Genomic DNA, 24,080 nt, shown 5'->3' with positions numbered 1-24,080 from the left:
GATAATTGGGAGGTTATTTTGAAGAATGGTACTCTACCTCACTTTTCCTAACTAAGGTGTAAGTGTCAGACTTAAGAGAGATGATTATTTCTTATTTTGTTAAACATCTGAATACATGTGTTCCTACACAACCTGAGTCAATAACTACTAAAGACTAGAGCATGCCATATTTGTATGTGACTGATTATATTGTTTAGGAGAATTGCTTTAAATTAATAAATATATTATTTATAAAGCAACTGTGAGTGTTTTGGGCTATTTTTCTGTATATCCAGGTAAAGTGTTCTTTTCTGGGGAATTGAGAATATCTGTTTAACTGAGTTTGAAGCACAGAAAGCTCCCTGACCCACGGAAAACCCCTAAATATGGGGGGGGGGCTGAAAATTTTTCGCGGACGAGCTGGAAGTGTGTCCTCTTTTCAGAGAAACAGAATATGGTCACCCTACATATATTTGTTTTCCCACTACAGGCAAACAGGCATGATGAATGTATGGCCCTGCTGGGACACAGAGCTGGTCTGAGATCACTGAGATCAGGCAACTTCCAGGCTCTACTGTAAAGTCTGGAGAGGGAACATTTTATTCTGTTTTATCTCAACGTGACAAATAAAGGCTCTTTTTTTAAAAGTGCAATCTGCAGATGGCAAGAATGTGTTAATTTCTTCGCAAAATAAGGCGTTAAAACATGCAAACTCACATTTTGTTACCTCCACAGCTTAGGCTGTGAGCTGTGGCAGGGCTCTCTCTCTCTCTCTCTTTGCGGGTGTATGCTGTGCTGGAGGAGTACAGGTGTGTGTCATCCGTCATCAGTAGAACATGTGCCGGTGGAGGCCAGCTAACCAGGTCCTGGCGTCCTAGAAGAACTGTCGTCAGTCGTGGTTTGATGCCGGACATTGCTTTTGGTTACTTGGCTCCTTGTCTGCTCCTGGTCCTCCGTGGATTCCCCTGAGTCAAGGGAAAATTATCCGTTGTCAGCCCTCCCCCAGAGGCAGCAAGGTCCCCCCAGCCCTGGTGTTATCAGACGCAGGTCTGATCTTCCTGGGTTAGCATAGCGGCTGTGTTAGCTCCCTATAGTCAAGAGCAGTTTGGGTTGAGCTTTTGGGTTTTAGTGCAGAGTTCTGGTTGCTTAGCTTTTGTTAGTTAGATTTCCCTTGTTATTTTGTTCTCCTGCCTTGCTGTTACCAACAGTGGGTTAACCTTAGCTTTTGGGTTTGTTTTGTTATTAGTCTTCCCTGCCTGTAGAGGCTCCGAGGTTGGTTCCCTGAGTTTTTCCCTGAGTTGGATTGTATATAAATATATATATATACACATACAATCTAGGCCAAACGTGGCGAAGCCAGATCAAATTTATGCAAAAAAATTATACTTTCATTGGTACAGCAAAGTAAACATGATTATTATAGGAAGAATCGCTCATCAGAACAGATCTTTACTGTCACCGTCAGGCATCTGCGGCGTAAAAATACTCCACTACAATAAAAGTGCTTCATTTAACAAATAAATACTTCATTAACCGTCGTGAAGTCTCATCAGCAAATGTCATTCAACTGATAACAGTATTTGCTTATGAATGATATATTAAACGGGGCTGCACAGCGACGTGGTGGTTAGCACTTTCGCCTTGCAGCAAGAAGATCCCCGGTTCAAATCCCGGGGTGGGCCTGGAATCTTTCTGCATGGAGTTTGCATGTTCTCCCTGTGCATGTGTGGGTTTTCTCCGGGTACTCCGGCTTCCTCCCACAGTCCAAAAATATGCTGAGGTTAATTGATTACTCTAAATTGCCCAGGTGTGAATGTGAGAGCTATTGTTTGTCTGTATATGCAGCCCTGCGACAGACTGGCGACCTGTCCAGGGTCGCCCGAGTCAGCTGAGATAGGCTCCAGCACCCCCCGCGACCCTAGTGAGGATAAAGCGGTGTATAGAGAATGGATGGATGATATATTAAACCTGAACCTTTAAAAACACAACATTTTTTTTCCCTGTTCTTCTCAACTGTAATATTGAGTTTTACCTCTTGGAGAGTCTTGGATGATACTGTAAAAAAATAACAAAAACACAGACATCTGAAATGTGACAAGATAGCAAAACAACATGCTGTTTTTTAATAGGCGACAAGCTAAAAGATTTGAAACCACTGGTTAATCTCTAACAATGCATTGTAGTTTTTCAACTGTCTGTTTTTCATGTTAAATTTTACTCTGAATAACTGTCAGAAAAATGTATTGAAGAAAAAGGTGCATTTGCCTCTTTTTATAGTGTGCTAAAGGGTACATGAAATGAATGCACTATACATAATTGTACCAGACCATTGCAAGATCTCATTGCTATTAAGCCACTGCTTAATAGCATATCCTAGATACAGAGCTTTTTGCTGTGTTTATGCTTATCTATCAAAAAGAAAACCGATGGCCTCAGGCTCAGAGCCAAGCTCAACAAGTGATGTATTCTGTGCCTTGGAATGTGAACACACAAGAATTTCCTTGTATGTACATAAAGAGCTCTGTTTTCTGAAAGCGATCCAGAGAAGCCTGATCTTTAAGATTCAGCATAATTGGGGGCCTGGATGTGAAACGCTGAGGTTAAACCGGGGGATGGGGAGTCGAGGGAGGACGTGATGCCTCACTGCTCTCAGCCATGTTGCTGTGGTGATAATGAGCACTTTGCACATTTGAAGACAGATTCAGCGTGTCCCTGAAAAACTGCAGCATTACGTTTCTCTTTGATTCTCCGTGCCTTTATGCATTCAAATGGGTCTGAAATTAATCTCCGACATGACTGCTTGTCTAAAGCACCTGCAGTGTTTGACGTGGAACAGTTGAAGAGTGAAATCACACAGCTCACAAAAGAGTGACTGGCGACAGCAGCATGAGTTCTCATATTACATTTTATTGTTGGTTTAATAGAAAAAAACATGTGCCTCTTTTGATACAGATTCAAAATTATGACCAAAACACAAAAATTACATTAATCTTTCTAGCAGCATGAATGAATCTCAGATTTTGCGATGTAACTGGCCTTGTTAGATCACTGAAAAAGACAGAAATGGGTTTTCATATAAAAAGGTAGAGCTTGTGTGGGACAGAAGGACAGAAGCTGGCAGCTTTAAGAAGTAAAGTGACGCAGTAGAGGTTTAACTGCAGCAGCCTTACTGGAGGTTAGAGAGAGAACATTTAGCAGAACATTTCAACATGTAAGGCTGGGGGAAGGCCTGCGCCGAGCGTTGCCGCATACAGAAACACGAATGAGAATAAATGACCATCAAAACAATAAACAATAGAAGATTGACGTGTACAGTCAAGACAATGAGAAATATGCATGAAGACAGGGTTTGTAGAAAATACGGAGCATAGAAAAGTCAGAATATTATTCAGGCGTGAGCAAAAGCCATAAAATTTAGAAATGACTTACGCTGGCATGAACACTGAAAAAGTATTCCTGCTGGAAATGATCTATGGCTAGTCTATGAGGTGCTGACTTTTTGTGGCTCAGCTTTGTAACATACAGACCTTCAGCTATCCTGTTTCACATATCGGTAGCATGGTTTCAGGAAAAGCACACGAGTCACAGAGTTGAGCTGGTGGTGAGGTCAGAGGAGCAGAGAAACGGCACATTGCACAGTAGAAGAACAAGTCTTGGTGCTGCAATAGGTTCTATTGACTTGAAATCAGGTGGTTTTATCAGCCAAAGGAAAGCCAAAAGAGAAAAAAACAAAGAGATATCCACTGTAAATTCAAGCAAATGCTGAATGAAATGAAACCAAAGGTGAATAAAACATGGTAAACTGACTGAACACTAAATGTAGAGTAACACGTTCAGTTGATCTGATCCGTTTTTCATGAATGTAAAAACCAAGAAAACAAACACTGCCTTGCGCTACCTTCGTCTTGTGTAACACAGAGTTTAAAATATGCCACCAAATGCGTCTCTTTGAAGCTATGACCTGCAAACTTTCAGCCACAGGCAAGCAGCAGAAGATAAAGAACAGCAACTGCAGGGGGAGAAATGCGACATTTTTTGGGAAACAGCTAGAAGTCCAACAACAGCTCCAAAACTTTCTAATATAAAAATGTCTTTTTAAACAAGGGGAACAAGTAGTAGGGTTAGTAGTACATACATCCTTTAGGCAAAATACAAGGGGCTCTACTATACGCTTAGCTGATTGTGAACTACTGAAGGCTACAGCTTTGACTGCTACCAGAGAAAATGCAAACTTGGTGTCCAAGTAAACATTTGTCATTAAGAGACTGACATGTTCAGACCTCAGAAAGTGAAGCGCTCACAGGAAGGAGACCATGAGCGTAGTGATGCTGCATAGATGAAAAGACTTTGGCAAGCCAAACACTGGTAGAGCAGACACCATGCAACCATCCAGATGTACTGTATCATTCTTCATTCATTCATTCAGCTCCTTCACTTTTACATTATCTCAACTCTAAACAAAAAGACCAACTCAGCAGTTCTCTTTCCAGTAGTATCACTAAAAACACCAACAAATAAAAACAAAAACAGTTTATGGTTAATTAAAAACCGTTACAAATTAGATCGATACATGTCAGTTTTCTCTATTTGAATCTACATTTAGGTTAATAAAAAAAAGCAACACTCAGCTGGTTCTGACCAGAAACTGAGACGTTGACTCAGATGGAATCAGCTAAAGAGGCAGTTAAAGTAGAATTTATACTGAAACCAGCAAAAAGAAAAACAATGAGTACAAAGGTACATTGAGATCTGAAAAATTTTCTATACAAGCTTTGCTTTATTTATTCTCAAATCTATAAACAAATTCCGTTCTGGTACACAGCTAAGCTACCGGCCATTAGTAAATGTAAGGCAGATTTGTTTTCAAATTGAGGTTACTGCTGTGATTCAAATGTCTTTCTTTTAGTCCTCGTCTTTCAAAGAAAACAGCAATGGCATTAACAAGGTGCCAACTTAGTCAACATGAAAAAAAAATCATATATATATACTGTATATATATATATATATATATATATATATATATACACACACACAGTATATAAGTTCACAGTCAATAAGACACAAAAAAACAAAACAATCCTATTAACTCTGTTGAGACGGATACATTTTTGTGCATACACAAGCAGCCTTTCACAGCTGGTTTTGAACCAAAAGGCTGAGGTCCACCAACACGACTGCCAAAGGAAACACCCTCTGGAATAGTTTTCACTTACTCATTCATTCATTAATCGGGGACTTCAGCAACATAGGCCCCTAGTTTGATTGCAATAAACTAGTGCAACTCAGTAACATCTGTGTTTTCAGTGCAGCAGCAGCAGAAATGTAAGTTAGCGCTGTACAGGAGCATATGAAATGCTGCCTATTTATTTCTGTAGAAATGCTGTCTTTATGCATAAGAGGATGCAGTTCACATAGTTAAAAATTACTTATTAAGGCTATGGGTTACTGATTTAGCATGCGGTTCTGAAGTTACTTGTTTTATTAGAAAGAGTCTCCTGCAACCTTTCATAACGCAAAATTGTAAAACCTGTAACTAATTTTACAGTTGGACAAAAAGACACAGATTGCATTAAATAAAGGACTTTTGTTAGCTTATATAGCTGGTATCAGGACTAGTCATGCAGCCCATACGTTTTAATTACCTCTACCTTTTGATATCTTGGTAGCAGCAGCTACAAATAGCATCAACAACTGTTTGCACTGCTAATTAAATGTAACCCTACCTTCGTCAAACTAGAGACCTATGTGTTTGCTTTCCAACATTCATATATCATTGTATGGATCCGCTCCACTGCTTGTAGTCTTACGTCTCCTCTAACCTTTGTAAAGAATATTAGATATTTAAATCACTGCATTTCTTCGAACACAGACAGGGACAATAGGCTGCTACAAAGAGACTCTATAGAATTTACACTTAGTAGCTGTGGAGGAAGAAGAGGGCTGGAATGATGAGGATGGAAAACAACTGAGCAAATGGATACAAAGGCAAAACAAGGAGGAAGAATAAAACTGACTGTGCACCGACTGTTTGGGTAAATGGAAGTTTGACATTTCCACAGTTTTGTGGTACCTAAACAGACACTAACTAGGTTGGAGGAAGCAAGGCTGATTGACATTTGGCAGCTTTGTGGCTCTGAGATTGCAACAAAAACAGACACTACACAGAACAGCAAAAATTATAATGTGATGAAGAATGTCAACGTGTTCAACTGGACTGCTGAGGATTGTTTGATTGCTGAGGTATAGACGTATGTTTCCATTTCAGAACTATTCGTCCTATCGCAATACCCACAAAGAGCTACACTAAGCTGTGAGGTTTGTGTAGCTTTTAGGCTCTGAAGTGTTGTAGCACAGACACAGACTGAATAATAGCAGTGAAAGCAAAGAGGGGAACTGACAGGCAGGAATACCAGAGCATTTCCTTTTCCCAGTTTCCCTCCTTGCTTTTTCAGTTATGCATATAACCACATAGTATATCTCAAACTGTTGATTATTGCAGCTACTTCACGCATGTTCATTAAAGTTCATTGTTCAGGATTACTTGTAATCGAAGAGTGCAGAGGTAAGTGGACCAAATGTTTATGAAACATAACAGTAATTGCAAATTGCCCCCATGAGGGGACATCTCAACGAGGCTGTGATGTTTTCACTACTGCCAGAACAGTAAATGACGCCCTCATGATGAGACTAAACTAAAGCAGCAAATTGAGTGGATTATCTGTGTGATGAGTCTGAAGAGGGATGGGGCAATTTGGCAGGTTTAATCCCAGTAGTTCCCTTTCATCCACAGATTCAAACGTAGTAGTTTCATATGACATAACTGACGTTAGTATCAAAATGCAGATGCTCAGGTGCTACACGTACACACTCTCAGATGCACGCACATTCAAACAGAGGAAACATTAAACAATAGAAATATGCCTTTTGTGAAGTTGACCAAAATCTACGCTGTCAACAGCCATCAAGCTCCTGCAACAACTGCATGATTCCCACTTAGACAACTACACAATGTCCACACAATACAAAACTATTGTCAAAGCTGTAACAAACACAGTTTATGCGGATTTGTCTAGCACCCTGCTCAAACATTTAAAGGCCAACACAATCTGTAGAGATCTGTGATTGAAAAAATAAAACATTAAGGCTCTACAGAGTCATGAGAAGACCTTGTATCAGCTGTAGTGTTTAGTTTCATTAATTCAGGCAGCAGAAGCTCACCTTTCTTCTGAATTTTGACTGCATAAATAAACCTGCCACATGCTTTCAAGTCATTGACCTAAATTGAAAATTGTTGTAAGATCTAACACGCTAGAGTTTGTTGCATATGAATTAGTGGAATCAACAGCTGCCAGAATCACACATCTGTCTTTTATGCAGGCAGGCTGGCAGAGAAAAGTCCTTTTGATCAAGTTTTAGACCCTGGTTGTGAGTACAGAGAGCAGCCATGGTGTAAAACTTGTGTGCAGTTGAGTTGAGGTGATTGTGTCTGGTGGCTCATCTGTCAGAAAAAGTGTCAGTCGCCTCCTGTGACATTTACAACTGATACGTGTATTTCTCTTGTAGCTGTCACAGCAGAAAACACAGGCAGTAGAAAAGACGTGAATACAGCGAACCTGCAAATCAATCAAGATGACACTGTGTTTCAACTACACAAGCTAAATATAATGCATTGTGTTAAAAACCATAGATGTGCGAAGTACTACAAAAAGAAATTGTGATATTCTCCCTTCACTAGTTCTTATTTTTTATTCATCTTAACAATGTGTTTATATAGAATCTAATTAGCTTTGACAGCTGTGAAATCAGAAACTACCATTTTTTTCAGTTGACACCATCTTCATTTCTTTCCTCTTGGAGGTGCGTGTTACTACAGAGTCCCAACCATTTTAGTTGAGACTATGTTGTGCTTATCCTCCTCCATCGCTCAGTGCTGATGTGCCTTCTTGTCCTCCTCTCTGTTGCTTGTAGCCAGAGTGCCCTTTTGGACTTCACATGAAAAAAGCAAACAGCCAACAGGGATCCGGGAAGGTAAGAGGTTAAAAGTTAGCCAACAGAAAGCCCAGAGTTGAGACTTTCGGTTAGGAGGAGGGAAATCTAAGCATGAGAAAAGGTGCTGGTGGGCTGAATCCCTGAAAAACACGGGGAAACAAAATGAGGAAGAACACGTGTGATTACATACACCCCCTGTCAAAAGTTTTAGGACACTTTCTTATTCAAATAAAGTTGAACCTGTCCTACAACTTTTGACAGGGGGTGTATCTACCAAATTTGGTACACATATGCAGCACATCAGGCTGAACAAAAAAGTCAGTGACGGCCACATTCCAAACCCAACAGGAAGTGAGCTATTTGGCTTTGAATGTCAGATTTTGCTCATTTTTCATATTTTTTCTAGAGCGAACTCCTCCTTGGGGGAAACTCCAATTCACCTCAAATTCAGCCAGTACATACAGGAGGCCTTAATGATCCAAAGTTATTAAAATCTTTTTCCAAAGTCAAAGGGCATGTCCGTGGCGGCCTCTGGAATTTTGATCCTTCGCCATGAAATTTCAAATGCTGTGTAAATGCCCTGAACATGCTCCAATCTGCCTGAAACTTTACATGTATGATCAGAGTCCTGCCCTGATCACATCCATATGATGAAGTACACGCCCTGTCAAAAGTTTTAGGACAGGTTCTACTTTATTTAAATGAGACAGTGTCCTAAAACTTTTGACAGAGGGTGTACCTCCTGCCTTAAATACATGAGTTATGCTTGCTATGTGTGAGTGTGTCTAACCTTTGTAAGCTGAGACTCAGATGTGTGTCTCTACGTCAGTATAGCCAGGCAGGATGTCTCCATTGGAGCAGCTCTTGAGCTCGTCGGCTGGTGGGGCAGTGGGCAACATGTGGGCAGTGGTGGACGTCTCCTCTGGTGATGCCTGGCCTCGCTGAAGCTTGCGGTGGATCAGGGGCACAAAGAACAGCACCACACCCCCCACCATCGGAGGCACCCCAGCCAGGGAGAAAGCCACCGTGTAGTTCCCAAAGTAACCATGTAGGAGACCTGAGTTGTGGAGATAGGAAGGCATTATGAATGTTATCCTGTTCTTCATCAGGACTCCCACTACTTATATCAAGCATCATGCCGTCTGTCACTGATGGGATCAAGAGGAAAAGTCAAACATGAAGCATCCTTGCAGGAGAAAAGAGAAAAAGGGCTGAAATACCTCAAATTTAAAGAGAAATACAGCTTTCCTTTTTCCCTGGAGAGTTGAACGAAAAAGAACAATACATATCTGTGTTAAAAGCATGATGTTCTTGGCAACCTGTGGCACCAAAAAGAAAGCACGCAGCCACGGTTCACATACACATACAGACAGGTGACAAATGAAAAAAAAGGAAACCAGCAAGTGTCTCAATAAGTATATTTTCATACTAATCAAACCATGTAGCCATCACTCATGATCTATGAAAGAGGGCAGTGTGATCCTGGAAAGACCAGTTCCCTCAAGACAGAAATGTTTTGTCACAAGCACAAATACTGATCACTCAGAACAGCTGTGTTGTGATTTGCAGTGACTCTTTTCTCTAAGAAGACAAGTAGACCCAAATTATCCCAGGAAAATCCCCCACCACCACCACCACCATCACACACAGCATAACGGAACTGCTGGGCACCTTTACTGAAGAGGTCAAGGGTTCAGGGTTTTTTTCCTTTAATCTGTCACCCATCTGTATAATAGATTAATCAGAAATGTTGCTAGGAGGCCTGTTTTTGAACTTTGGAAAGACAAAGAAAAGCTGTTGCAAAGCCAATCACATCTTGGCTCCAGCTTTGTAGATTTATTTCCTTTTTCTATTTCACCTTTATGTAACCTGGAAAAGTCTCATTAGGACTGAATTAAAAGTGCATCCTGGCCAAAATAGGCAGCAGCACAATTTAACAGATTACAGGCCCAACTGTCTAAATAAGGTTTACATAAAGTTACATAAAGCATTACAGCATCATAAAACATACAATCTTCTAACATCATACAGGGTCAATGTGAGTCGGTCATAGCATCTGTATCTGAACACACACAAAAGTCTGAGAGTGATGTCAGTTAAACTCCCACAGCAAAACAAAATAAGCATATAAATTTTGAAAACACTGTGCTATAGTAGCAGCATAACAGAAGCAGAAATCCTTGTTAATGCTGACCTCATCTGGTTTAATGTCTCTCTTTTCTGCAATGACGTAGAAGTGTACTTTACTGTGTCTCAGTGCACTGAAGCATCATTAGCACTGAACACAGCAAGCAATTACTTTGGATAATCACTGCGCTACAGCCTGTTTAAAGGGGTCTTTAAAAAAAGCTGTGTTCTCTTGTAACCTACCACTTTGATACTAATAAATTTTTTTAATCAAGTAACTGAAATTGTTTAGGTCATCTCCAGTAGCACCTGACACCATGCACTATAAACTGGAAATAAACAAGGAGATTGTACTGTTGTGATACAGTATAGCACTGAAACGTCACCCTGTTTACAGTGGGTATGTCCATGTACTATATTTACCTACAAGAGTTAAACCTATACCTTTCAGTACAGTGACGACTCAAGGTCAACAAGTTTAACAAGCTGAGCCTGTGACATTAGAGCGGGAGGAGGAGGGGGGCTGCATTTACAACGCTGCCTGTTACATATGCGTTCTTGGTCATGAACTGAACAGACTGTACAGAACAACATATGTTGATACAGTGATAACCTCATTCAGACTTTGAAGGGTTTGGCTCTCTTTGTTTGGATTGTAGAGTAAATGTATATTGTACAGTAAGAATAAAGTCACACAATTCAATACAATATGTAATGCAAATACAGTATGTTATCTGTATAGTGCACATTGGAGCAGTTTGCGTCATGTCTATTAAGTTATATTTTGTCAAACTACAGGAAATAAGGTTTGTATTTACACTGAAATAATATGCCATTTTACTGTTCTTGTAGTCTGAAAGCAGGTCACTCTGTGCTGCCTTGAAGAGTGCAATCATTTACTTAGGTAGTCTTTCTGAGTACAAAGACAGACACCAAGAAAAGCTGAAGCAACATGAGAGGGCACAAGGTAATTGCAATGCTCCTCTTTATGATAGCCTGTATAGCCTAAATGTTTCCACTGTCTAACTAAAATCTTCATTTTTAGTGGAGCTCCAGAGTTCATTTCAGTAAATCTATCTGTTTAATAGTTAGTTCCCTCTAACATGGTATATTTCCATGGATATTCTTATACTTGATGTCAGAGCTCCAGTATGCTGGCTGAGGCAAAAGCGTTATAGGTTTGGTTGGTAAAAGCCCTCCAGGTATCCGTGAGAGCTTAAAGAGCTTGGCAATAGAGCAAAAGGATGTCTGAGTTATCAAATTAGTCTTCTGCAAGAAGTGTTTTTATACAGCATACACATTTGTTATTAAAGAAGAGTAGACCTGAAGTATGCTGAGTGCTCACCCTGTATGTGCTTTCTTCCTGAACACAAATCCCTCGGGAAAGCCTGCAGCTGGCTATGAGCCCAAATGTCTTAAATATAGTCCAGGCTGCTGTGCATTTATGCTACTCTCCCTTTCCCCCCCACATTTTTTCTACTTTTGTCCAGCCGTTTTTCTGTGCCTTTATCAAACAACTTGTTGTGTGTCGTGACTTGCAACATCCTGAATTCAGTGTAAGACCACTGCACATTCACTCTGTATTTAAACAGTTAAATCAACACAATGTTTAAAAAGAAAAAGGAAAACAACAAAGAATACACATTTCTCACCAGCGATAGGTGGACCTGCTGTCATAGGGAGAGACATGAGGCCAAGAAGGTACCCTATAGCCTGCGAAGCCTGCATGGGCCCGACCAGCTCAAAAGCTATAGGAGCCATCATGGTGAGGAAGCACCCGTCACACAGCCCCAGGAACACACACACTACCACCAGCCCCTCGAACACCGAACACTGAGGAATCATTATGGACATCAGGCCCAGCGCCATGAAGGACGCCACCTGAAACAGACAGCAAGAATCACTTATCAAGCTTTTAATGTCTTGATTGTCTTTATTAGCTGATAACCTTACTGACAAACAATCCCATGTTTGATATCTTTAGTACAAATGACGACATCAAGGCAAGAACATACAGTTTTTTTGTTGACTCATTTTCTGTCCTTGTTTTCCTTGTTAATTCATTTAAAACTGGCCTCCAGGCCTTTACTGTGAACATTTTGGTCTTTTGTGCAAGTGAGTACGTCTTCTGACTATATATGAAAAAAGCACTGAGGGGAAAGTGTGGAAAATACTGATTCTAAATTATTAAGAGTGTTGGTATTTTTTTTACATTGCATCAGTTAGTATGTTCCTTTGACTGTAAAATTTTGATTGAATATGTTGGTTCAGCAGGGCAGGGTTAGCTCAAGTGTTAAATTAGCCTGAGTTGCAGGAAACTGGTGCCACCACTAATCTGAAGTTATGTGGGCATTAAAACTAAGTTAATTAACATAAGGCTAAGTAATTTGTAGAAATCACAATAACACCATTTGTCCTATAAGCTAAGCATGGTATTCATCTAAGTGCTTTGTGCACTTGACAGCTACTGCCCCATACTTTTCGCTAGCTGAGCTGCTAGCTGAGCTGCTAAGCTGCCTGCCTGGCTAAATACTGGAGCTATGTTGAAAATTCATTTCTCCATCACTCACATGTATGAAATGACATATGAAAACAGACCCCAGGTTGAAAAAAAACGAAGTTCCCCTGTAACAGTCACCCAGTGCTGTCATATTACACTATATTTTATTGTGTGACATTAATACTGTGACCTGTGAAGGCGTTTCTTTGTCCTCACAATGAGGTAGAAGGTGTTACTTTACAACACTTTTCACAGTTACCACACTGTACAAGAAAGCGACTCTTACAAATACAGGGAGTGCTTAACACTGGACTAAAGAAAGAACAAGGCTTTCCATCTATTAAAGACTTTTTCGTAATCAGAGAGCTTCTTAATTCTGACAGCAGGAGGCTATTGACCAGCACACTGTAAATACATTCTCTTTTTCAGTGGAAAATAATGCATTTCTAAGTAAAGATTTAGAAATGTAGATTTTAGAGTTCTGTATAGACCAACTCATTGTAAGCATGCGTGTCACACAGTTTTATATTTTAATGAATCTGCGACTCAGTGTCCTTTTGCTGAAGCTACATGCTTGACTAACAACAGTGTGCTGGTTCTGAACACACAGCCAGTGGGTCATCCTTGTGTTTTCATTCAGCTGGAGCTGCAGATACACAGCAAGAAATGACAAACCCTGTTTCTACTCATCTCTTGAATTGCTCTCACCTGCTGTGCATTACCTCACATTAAACACTTTCTCAGAAGTGAATCATCCCTGCCATGTAATGCTTTTGGTAACAAGAAAGCTTCTTTTCGTTCTGGTTACAGTATGTGTGTGTGCAAATTAGCGTCCGAGTCATGTTTTTTTGCAGTTATTAATGCCATTACTGCAAATGAATCTCCATAGTAATAGTACAGTAAGTAACATTTTTAATTAAATTATACAGAACGAACATAGAGTCAGTGGATAAATATGTACACCAGGCGGCTGGTAAAACAAAGGAAGTACATTAAGTACACAGTATCTGAAAAGAGCCTTCCCACATAAGAGGTAATAGCTAGCTCAAGTTTTGGTTTTTTTTTTAATTTTCAGCTCAAGTTGATGTGCAGACTTTTAATTTGAAATATTAGCTCTGTCAACACACTGTGGTATTAGCTAATGTAATAACATAATTATTCAGGAATGCATGTTGTAGTGTTTATAGAGCTCCTAGAAACAGTCTGAAATTAGTAATGAGGAAACAAAGACAACACTTACAGCTGGCTGTTAACATGTAAAGACAAAATGGCACGAACAAATCATTACATTCATCTTAGTCAGAGGCTAAAATTGAGACTGCATGCTGTAATAAAGATCTAGCAAATAATCCACACCCACAAACTGCTTTTCACTGTATGAGCTTTCACATAAACATTAAACTGAAAATGAACCACATTCATTTGGCATCTTCAGGTATTCCCTCACCTGCATGTAGATCTTCTTTAGACCAGGAATGAGGTCCCCGATCTTGCCAAACGTGAGGCGTCCCACCCCTGATGAAGCTCCTATGCAAACCAGTAGCACCCATTCCTTTTCAGTCTCTTTGAACTGTTCCTCCACAAAGTTCATCTGAGAGACACAAAAAGACACTAATGTGTAAGTTTTGATAATTTGTAAAGATGGATGATGTGACTGTGCTGCACGAGAAACTCAGCAGCTACAAATAATGGATGATGAATGGCATGCAACCTGCTGTTGAACTTCTTTTTTACGTTTATGCTTTGTGCTCTAAGCTTAGAATTCAATTAATTCAACATTTGGTGGAGTGGAAGAGTTGGTCATCCATAATCTAAAATCAAGATCTTACAATTACAAAATATCTTCATCCACAGACCTTTGGAACAGCAGGACAGGAAGACCCAACGCATATAGGTCAGACCCTCCCACTCCCCTCAGCCAATGACCCCTCAAATCAGATCCAAAACATGAAACCACCCTCTGAAGTCTTTCCTGAACATGCTGGCCCTTGTGAAATATTTGCTCTGCTTTGAAGGGCTCTACATTCATCAATGGCCATAGGATAGGCATACTTAGGAATACAGAGAGGCCATACAGGAGAGGTTTCCTGAGGTGGTCGAGCCAATACAAAGGCCGGGGCTGTGTTTACATCTGGGCCCGGGCCTGAAACAACAGACCTGACAGAGGGAGGCCGGAGCTGGAACATCCGACATCTGGATAGAGGGAGATCAACTTCACAACTCAATGCGGCAGCTTTACACTTACTCATCCTCACTATCTTACACCAAAGTCGGTCATAAGCCAAGCACAGATCTTGCAAATATTGTTGAAATTTGGATTGTAAACATCATAGAAAGCTCAGTGATTTCATTTCTTCCTCCATTATTATGTTATTATAGTCCCAACTGAAATGTCATGTAGTCCCTTTTTGCAATCAAAAATGTGCTTGTGTAATTTTCAATGTACTGAAATGTGTTTTTAGGAATTAAAACAAAGAAAACAAGTTCTTTGGGAAATAGCAGAAATACTTCTTTTACTCCCAGCCCCTAAAAGAGCATGTCTGGGTTGATTGACAGCAGCTATTAAGCAGAGCTCCGGCATAGGAATGAGAGACAAAGTAAATAAACTTACACTGTCCAACACACAGAATAGTGAAGCTACTGCTTTATGTATATATGGTTTAATCTAAATCTGATTGATGCATGTACTGTAGATAGACAACCAACAGTGTTCCAGAAGGTCCACACCAAAAAAATGGGCCTAGTCGTGGAACAAGAAAGATTAAATAGAAATGTCTCCCCTTTGGTTTCTGATTTCATTCTCAAAGAAGGACACAGAACATTTGATTTCCGGAGCAGATATGTGTGCTGTGGCAGAAAATAAGTTGAGAAAAGCACACTTAATTCTATCATCAGAAACCTGGCAGCTCATGTGCGCACACAGCAATTATTCCCACAAATTCTATTATCACATTGAAAGGGACAATCCAGATCTTCAGCCTTCACTGCTCATTTACTCTGATGACATGCATTCCACTGGCTTCTGTCTGAAAGGCCCACAGAAAACAAATGGCATCAGACCGCCCACAGTGGAGCTCCGATAAACAGTCTCCCTCCCTCTCCACCATTCTTCATTTTCCAAACCAGCTGAGGGATATTATTTGAACAGCAAACCTCTAGAAGTCTAATCGACATATAAACCTGTGTTCTCGTTCAAGAGATCAGAATTCCTACATTTTCACTGTCATATACCAAAAATAAACAAACAATGCGGTACAGTAAGTGCTCCATATTAGGTAATGTTTCAGCACAAAAATGGCAGACTGTTAAGTACACAAAGCTCTACATAATTCTTCACGGACATCTGTCAGCAATTAACAACATAAAGCACAGCTAGATGTCTTCACAGAGTAGACGTGGTAAAAAAAACTGCAACTTTGAAAAACTATGAATATTTCTTGAAAATACAGCCATTAAAGAAAGTTTACAACACATAGTCAGAATCAATGTGTTAATAAATTAGACCATGCTTATCATTATATTTCTTAACAAAAACATCAGCAAAGGCATTTACAAAGAAAACTTTTATTAAAAAAAATAAAATATTTAGTTTTAAAGTATATTTTACTAATTTATGTAAACGTGCCTTCAAGAAAGTTTACAACACATATTCTCAGTACTTTGTAATATGTCCCTTGTTGTCTATAACTGCTTGTAATCGTTTCTTTTATGTAGAGATAAACTTCCTACACTTCTCTACTGGAATTTTGGACCACTCCTGCTTACACAGTTCTTCCAGTTGCTGGAAACTGCCAGGATTATGACTGGCAACCGCTACCTTCAGTTCTCTCCATAAGTTTTCAATCGGATTCAAATCCAGTGACTGGCTTGGCCATTCCAGGACTGTCAGATGTTTTTTCTTGAACCACTCAGCCATTAAATGTGACTTATGCTTCGGGTCATTGTCCTGTTGAAATATAAATCCACGACCCATCCTGAGCTGCTTTGCAGACTGGAAGAGGTTTTTTTTTTCCCCAATATCTCCTTGTATTTGACTGCATTCATCTTTCCATCAATCCGGACAAGACATCCAGTTCCCCATGCTGAAAAGCAGCCCCAGAACATCAAGTTGCCACCACCGTACTTCACAGTTGGAATGGTATTATTAGGGTTGTAAGCCTCGTTCTTCTGACGCCATACACGGTCATGACCTTTATTTCCAAAAAGTTCAATCTTGGTCTCGTCTGACCATAAAACTCGAGCCCAGTCATCTTCTGTGTCCTCAAAATGAGTCTTGGCAAAGTTTAGACGGTCTTGAAGATATCGTTTTTTTCAGAAGTGGAGTCTTCCTTGCCCTTCTGGAGAAAAGGTCTGCACTGTGCTAGACTGAAGAAGTTGTTGTCAAAGACACAGTTGTTCCTGCATTCTTCAGACTATTCTGCAGCGACTTGAGTGTTGTTCGTGGGCTGGTTTTCACTGTTCTAACTATGCTAGCCCTGGCATGTGAAGAGATCTTTGACGGTCTTCCAGCCCTTGGCAATGTCGACGTGGTGTTGTGTACCTTCCACTTTCTTATTATTGTCCCGATAATTGAAACAGGAATTCCCAATATCTTAGACATCTTTCGGTCGCCTAATCCTGAATTGTGAAGGCTAATGATCCTCTTTTTGATCTCTTGAGACAGTTCTTTTGCTTTGCCCATGGTGATATTACTTCTGCAATGACTGTTGCCCATGTTATCAGCCCAATTTATACATTTCAGCCAACATTGTTTGGTGGACAAACTGTTAGTTTGCTGACTGCATGTTATCCAAATGTTTATATGCATCAAACTGTGATAAAAAAAAAGCGTCTCTGTCAGTTTTCACACGTGTTGTAAACTTTCTTGAAGGCACATTTACATAAATTGGTAAAATAAACTTTAAAACTAAATATTTCATTATTTTTATTAAAACATTTTCTTTGTAAATGCCTTTGCTATTCCTTTTGTCAAGAAATATAATGATAAGCATGGTCTAATATATTAAAACATTGATTCTGACTATGTGTTGTAAACTTTCTTTAATGGCTGTATCTGTCTCACTTAATTTAAGACCAACACATAATCTGACTAGAAGCATACCCGTGACATGCTCTTACCAGATGGACATATGGCACAAAGTATCCTAATACAGCAGTGGCCACTCCAAACGCCCACACCCGGTATGTAACGATGTGAAACACACGCAGGTTGAAGTATTTCCTGACCCGGGCCATCGCCTTGCTCCACTTGCTCCCACCCTGAGCGGTGGCCTGGGTTTGGGATTCAGCAGGGCCGGGGCTCATTCCTGGTGGGCCCATGCCTCCCCCAGCAGGGAGCAGAGGTTTGAACGTTAATGCCAGCAGGGCCTGGACCAGCATGAAGAGGCTGAGGATCTGGAAGGTTCTGCTGAGGCCCAGAGGTTCTGCCACCTTCTTAAGTAAAACTGGCAGGCCCATGGAGAAGAGGCTGGCACCGGCCGTCACCACACCGTTGGCCAGACCCAGGCGCTGGCGGAAGTAGTGTCCGAGGATGACCAACGAGGGCTGGAAGGCAAAGGAGCAGCCACAGCCGAACAATATGCCATACGTGAAGTAGCGAAGGATCAAGGAGCTGCAATTAACAAGAAAAAAAGACACAACATGGCAAGTAAGAAAAAGCCTAAAATAAATAGGAAGTAACACTGAGAATTGCATACAACATTTATACAAACATCAGAAAAAGGTGAGACTGGCTTGTGGCTAAAACCAACAAATTGCTTGTGATTTTGTGGATTCTTTTACTTTCAAAGCTTAGATTGAGTATAAGCAACTCCTTAATTGTCTGCTAAGTTAGTTGTTCAGTTATCTAGTTTAACTACCACACAAAAAATGAATTAGGATGAACTATACAGGGTAAAATAGTGCATTGCACTATTCTGGTGGACTGACTGATGGAATCTGTGTCACTGAGATGAATTAAGTATTGTCTAATGCTTACAGAGGAACTCCATTGATTTTACACATCTGCAAAGTCTATTTATAGATCTTTTGCAATATTACCTTATATTCCCAAAAAGTTGTATTAAGTCAGCGGTGACTCCACAGGGAGATGAGTTACAGGGCTGTGGACTTACAGAGAAGTGAGCTTATCGGACTTCTGTGGAACGCTCCTCATCTGTGTGTTTGGCAAGTGGTTCAAAGCAACATTAGCCACTACTAAATACCGGAATGTGAGGCTTCATTGCCAGCAGTCTAGTTTTATTATCACTAACATTGGCGCCTCATTTTTACCAGCACAAGATGAATGTGTGGAATAAAGAACATCTCCGATTCTGACTTTGATCCTTTTATTGGCTGTCCACTGTAAGTTCACTAATGCCGAATGAGTGCAATGTGAAGTCAGTGGAGTTTTTGCTGATCTTTTTTGAGTCATCTTCAGATTTACATTTTGATATACAAATTATGAAAAATTATTAATACAGTATTCAAATACATCTAGTATGCCGGTTGGATTTTTCAGGATCTTTTTTTTTTAAATTAGCTGCAGTGTGACTTTTGCAAGTGGTATCTCTAAGGAACATGTCTTACTTTGCAAATGATGTACTGAGCAGCCCTATAAAAGCCAGTGTTGCGCCGCTGACAGCTGTCTTCCTACAGCCAAAGTGGTCTGTGAACATGCTGACGATAGGTGAGCAGAAGAAGATCATGCCCATAGCCAAGGCCCCGACCCAGGCTGGAGAAGGAGTTCAGAGGAGAGAGAATCCATCATCAGAAACATGTGGAAATCTTGAATGTTGTAACTGTCACTGAATAAAATAAAACACAAGCTTACAGCTGTTTGTACTCTGAGAAAACATAATGTAACATGAGCTAGTGTAGCATGAAATGCACTGTGTGCTGCAAATCAACTGAAAACAGACACACAGGATACATTATTGTGCATTACAGAAGAGATGACATGGTTTCTCTTTCTTCTTTATGCCATTAAGCCCTCGTCACACACCATGCAACTGGAGAATTTGCTTAACCTCTTAAGCCCTGGCCATATTTTCAGAAAAAAACGCCGGGATTTCTTCGGCCCACCCGTGGGCTGACCGGGCTTAAGAGGTTAAAGCATCTTTATTATTACTTACTACAATCAAACATATCCATCCACCATCTATACATCCATCATCTTAATCCTCATTAGGGCTGCAGGGGGCTGGAGCCTATCCCAGCTGACTTAGGCCAAAAGTAGGGGACACCCTGGAAAGGTCACCAGTCTATCTGGTCTATCACAAGGCTACATTTAGAGACAAACAAGCGCACTCACATTCACACCTATGGACAATTCAGAATCACCAATTAACCTCAGCATGTTTTTGGATTTCTTCGACACTCTGCAAGCTGTTGGCACATGTGTTACCTGTGATTTTAATGGGGGCCACAATCAAAGGTGAACATGTGCTTCATGTTGAATCAGGCACTACGATTGGTTTGTTGACACTGCTTAACTCAGACGAAACCTTTGTATGCATTGTACTAGTCTCTCTCTCTCTTTGTGACTCTCCACCACCTGATGTGAACTGCTATTAATATGATTTGATGTAATTCTGCTTTTTATTGTGTCTTCTCTTACACCGCGTAGATCAGACACACTCCATGAGATTTCTCATGGTGATTAGACAGATCAAAAACTGAATCAAAGTGGGTAGTTCTGGCCTGTGGTGGAATATCCATGCAGTGTTAAACATAGCAAACCAGAATGCTCTAGCGGAGACAGTGCGTACCCTGTAGAGCAAACAAACACACGTCTGGGTCCAGTCTCCAAGGGAGCAAAGGTAGCTTTAATGTCTACCATGCTGTCTGGGTTGTGGGTCACACACATCTAACAGCTCAATGGAAATGAGAGTAGAGAGACTGATAAACAGGTCAGTGGACTGATTTGTCTACCTACATGTGCACACACTGAGTTAAGGGTGAAACACGAGCTCTACAGAACAATACAAACAGTCTTTGTTGTGGAGATTGAGCTAAATATTCTGTACTGAACATGTATACATGTGCTTTTACATAAAGTGCACTGCAAAGTCAAATTTTGAGTTGTTTAAGGATGGGACTGCATCCTAGTCTCCCTATAGTTTATTTACCTAAACGGAACAAGAGAGGGGAATTTCTGTAGTTTGATATCTCTGTACTTCATGAACACCCACCACTGTATAACTTTTCCTACCAAAAGGTTAACTTTGAGGTACAACACTCACAAAAAACACTGAACTGGTCTTAGTAAAAGCATTTCCCATCTCATATCCGCCTTGATACTTACCTCAGGATCAATTTCACTGGATGTCATGGTATAATATCTAAATCCTGCTTTGTTGCATTAGAAAGGATTGTTCTACATACTTCTTCCAACATAACTTGATAGAAACACTACAGATGGAAATACATGCCAATAAGGGGGAAATCAATGGCAAAGTTGTATGAGATAAGATTCTTCTCTTCAACAGAGAGAGTTTGGGTTTCCAATAAGCACCTTAGCATTACAATTGTACAATATTGCATCACTGATCTTGAGAGCTACATTCCTTAAGCACTGCTTCAAACTGCTAATCACTCAGTCACCCCGTGGCTACATTGGAATTCGGATCAGTTGTAGGAACCTTCAAAAGATATAGTCCATGAACCTAGCTTTCAGCCTCAATTGAGGGTGTAAAGACAGTCAGAAATATATAACATATAACCTTAAATGTAATGGTATATGTGCATAATCTAAAAAGTTCATCACTAAAAAATGTACACAGCTCAAAACAGCTGACAGAATCAGGTCAGTATTAGTTGCATTCTTCTGGTGTTTGAAATTTAAGAAATTAACTGCAACAGCCTTGAGAGTTTCTACCTTGCGATTTGCTTTTGCTCACCCTGCTATTTCTCCAGCTTCTCATATTCTTGTTACTGATATTGTTCTTGCTGTAAACTTAATCTACCACCAGTAACTTGTCCACTACCATGAGACGAGTCCATTTGTCTGGAACAATCACAGGCTCACAGGCTTAACTCATTCTCAGTCTGTCACTCGGAAGTATCCCATCTGGAAATGCACTGCTACACACAGTATGCATGCTGTGTCCTTCGGTGCCTTGCACATGGTTTAATGTTTAGTGTTTATCTGTGGAAAGCTGTAAAATGCTTTGTAGTCAGTGTGGCTGACCTGTCTGGTATTATGATGCTTGAATATTTATGGTGTGTTCCGCCAATAATGCTGAATTTTGACTTTAAAGTCCCCCTTTGGTTAATAACTAAACCTCGAAAAAAATCCTCTCTGTGTATCAAAGTTTCATATTTAGAATGTTTCCATGTAAATAATCACATCATGCCTGGATGATGGCATAGACGTAACTCTGCACATTGCTTCATCTTCAATGTGAAGATGTAAAGTCCCTATGAAATCTCTATCACACCCTCCTCCCCGCTCACTGCAACTCAAGCCCACATGCTCACCAATGACTCTGATTTTTACACTGTAAAATTACTTTGTGCTACACAGTGACAAGATATAATGCTGTAATTCAGCCATAGAACTGAAAACAGATTCTCAGGAAGAATATAATTCAGACAGACCCAACCCACAAGTAAACATGACTGGTTCCTTAGAATTGTTTTGTACCAAACCCCAGAAGTCTTGAACTAAACCTGCACTTACAGTAATATTGCTGTGCTGTGTTATGTGGAGTACATGTTGTGTGCTTCTTTGCAGAATGGGGAACATTATTCATTCCCATTACTGAGTAAACAGCTCAGAAAAAGCAGTGGGACGCATCATGGCTAAACAGAAACAAAGAAAGCCAGAAGGTTTTTTCAAAGGTATTGGGCAATACACTAATACTTGTTGCACTAATTTTAGTACCATTAACTTGACTAAACTTAAGTGCAGTAAACTACACACAAAGGTCCAGTGTTCAATCGGACAATGAAAATCCATGTTCCAGTGCTTTATGATGCACTTTCTACTCTGGACAACCAAACCCCCAGCTCCCCTTGGCTTGACACAAGCAAAGGTCTGTGAATAGACTGTGAGCAGTGTACTCATTAGAGAGAATTAGTCTAAACACTTTCAAACAGAAGGAAAGAACACTGTGAAGGAGAGTGAAGCAAAATGAGAAGATGTGTGTGCATGTGCTTGTGTGTGGTATTAGTAAGGGGCCTTAACAAGCTTCCCTTTCTTCACATGATAGATGCAGTCTGACAGCAAGAGAGAGATTGTATAGGACCCATTTGTATACTGGAGGAACACACATGCTGTGGTAAGGAAAGGCTGTTATATTTTTAAAGAAGTGGTCCTATTTAATGCAGAAAGAATTTCACTCAAGCCTCAAGTTCAGCTTGCGGTAGGCAGTGCCAGCATGTAAACAGGCATACAGGATAGCTGTGTGCTTTGTGAATATGTGTTGTTTGGTTTATGAACTGTGTGTACTTTTGGAACATATGTCAAGTTGTCTGATGACACAGTACCAGTCACAAACGGTACCTCAAAGAAATTTACTTTAACTGATCCAAGTCAGGTATGGCTACACAGCTGTCCTACTTGACTTTAGTGTCTTCATAAGCATCCTACGTACTCTAACACTGAATTATTCAGGTCCTCTGACCCCTTTCAAACTAAGCTGAAATTTAGACCAGTGTTTAAATGAGTTCAATAGTGCAGTTGAAAAATGAAGTGCAAAGCACGCTACACTTGCTTGTGAGAAGCTGCAGAGCAATAAGAAAGGAATATTTTGTTATCTCACCCTGGCTCTCCACCACACTGAATTTGAAATGCAGTGCCAGCTTTATGCTTTCATCTGTGTGTCAACTTTCAGATCAGATGACCAATTATGTTTAATTATAGCACTTTATACCACTTAGTTTTAGTGGACAGAAAGTTCAGTAGGAAGTCTTCTCAAAGCAAACTGTTCACAGTACACTCTGTGAATTGTCCAGAACAACAAAAACATTGTTCCTGGAAAGACATGTTGCTGCTGGCATAGTTGTTAGTGCTATACGTAGCACCGACAATATCGTATTCATCTCCAATGTATCAGGTGGTAGTAGAAACCATTTGATTAGTTAGATGCCACTGTAGGGCATAAGAAACTCACTTGGCCTCATATTTTCTGTTCCATTTCAACGCCAGTGTGCCAAACAATCAAAAAAACATCACGGTGCAAATGTTTGTCTGACAGCACTGTTTGTGGGTAATGCAGACAAGAGGGGAAATATTCCTTCAGCTAAACAATGCATTGTACTGTGTTTAAAATTGTCCTGGGTACTCGGTGTAAAAGAAACAATGGCCATACATGTTTTTGTACTATTAGCGGAAACGAGGAGGACTAACAAGAACTTGGACTTGATATGGAAGTCCATTCCCTCAAGGCCACATGAAATGCCATTAGCAGGTGCTCTGGTCGCACAACATGCAGCCATGTGACGCACATTGTATTTTTAAATGAAAAAAAGGATAACCTATTTCCTCAAACGGTGACCTTAC

The 24,080-nt window shown here is 40.2% G+C and overlaps 1 protein-coding gene across 1 annotated transcript in view; it reads right to left on the bottom strand.

The window, feature by feature from the left end:
* Window positions 1-2,866: 2,866 nt before the first annotated feature.
* The window catches only part of slc16a2 (solute carrier family 16 member 2), a 32,742-nt gene continuing 11,528 nt past the window's right edge, over window positions 2,867-24,080 (bottom strand). The window contains exons 2-7 of the mRNA XM_022213704.2: window positions 19,163-19,307; window positions 17,714-18,206; window positions 14,043-14,186; window positions 11,748-11,976; window positions 8,759-9,025; window positions 2,867-8,108 (exon numbers count right to left, since the gene is read on the bottom strand). Of these exons, the coding sequence (XP_022069396.1) occupies window positions 8,775-9,025; window positions 11,748-11,976; window positions 14,043-14,186; window positions 17,714-18,206; window positions 19,163-19,307 (1,262 nt within the window). The 3' untranslated portion in view covers window positions 2,867-8,108; window positions 8,759-8,774. The remainder of the gene's footprint in view (window positions 8,109-8,758; window positions 9,026-11,747; window positions 11,977-14,042; window positions 14,187-17,713; window positions 18,207-19,162; window positions 19,308-24,080) is intronic.

This window comes from Acanthochromis polyacanthus, chromosome 10 (genome assembly GCF_021347895.1).
Source record: "Acanthochromis polyacanthus isolate Apoly-LR-REF ecotype Palm Island chromosome 10, KAUST_Apoly_ChrSc, whole genome shotgun sequence".
Taxonomy (NCBI): Eukaryota; Metazoa; Chordata; class Actinopteri; family Pomacentridae; genus Acanthochromis; species Acanthochromis polyacanthus.
The sequence above is the reverse complement of the archived record's forward strand: the minus strand, read 5'-3'. Positions and strand labels throughout refer to the sequence as shown.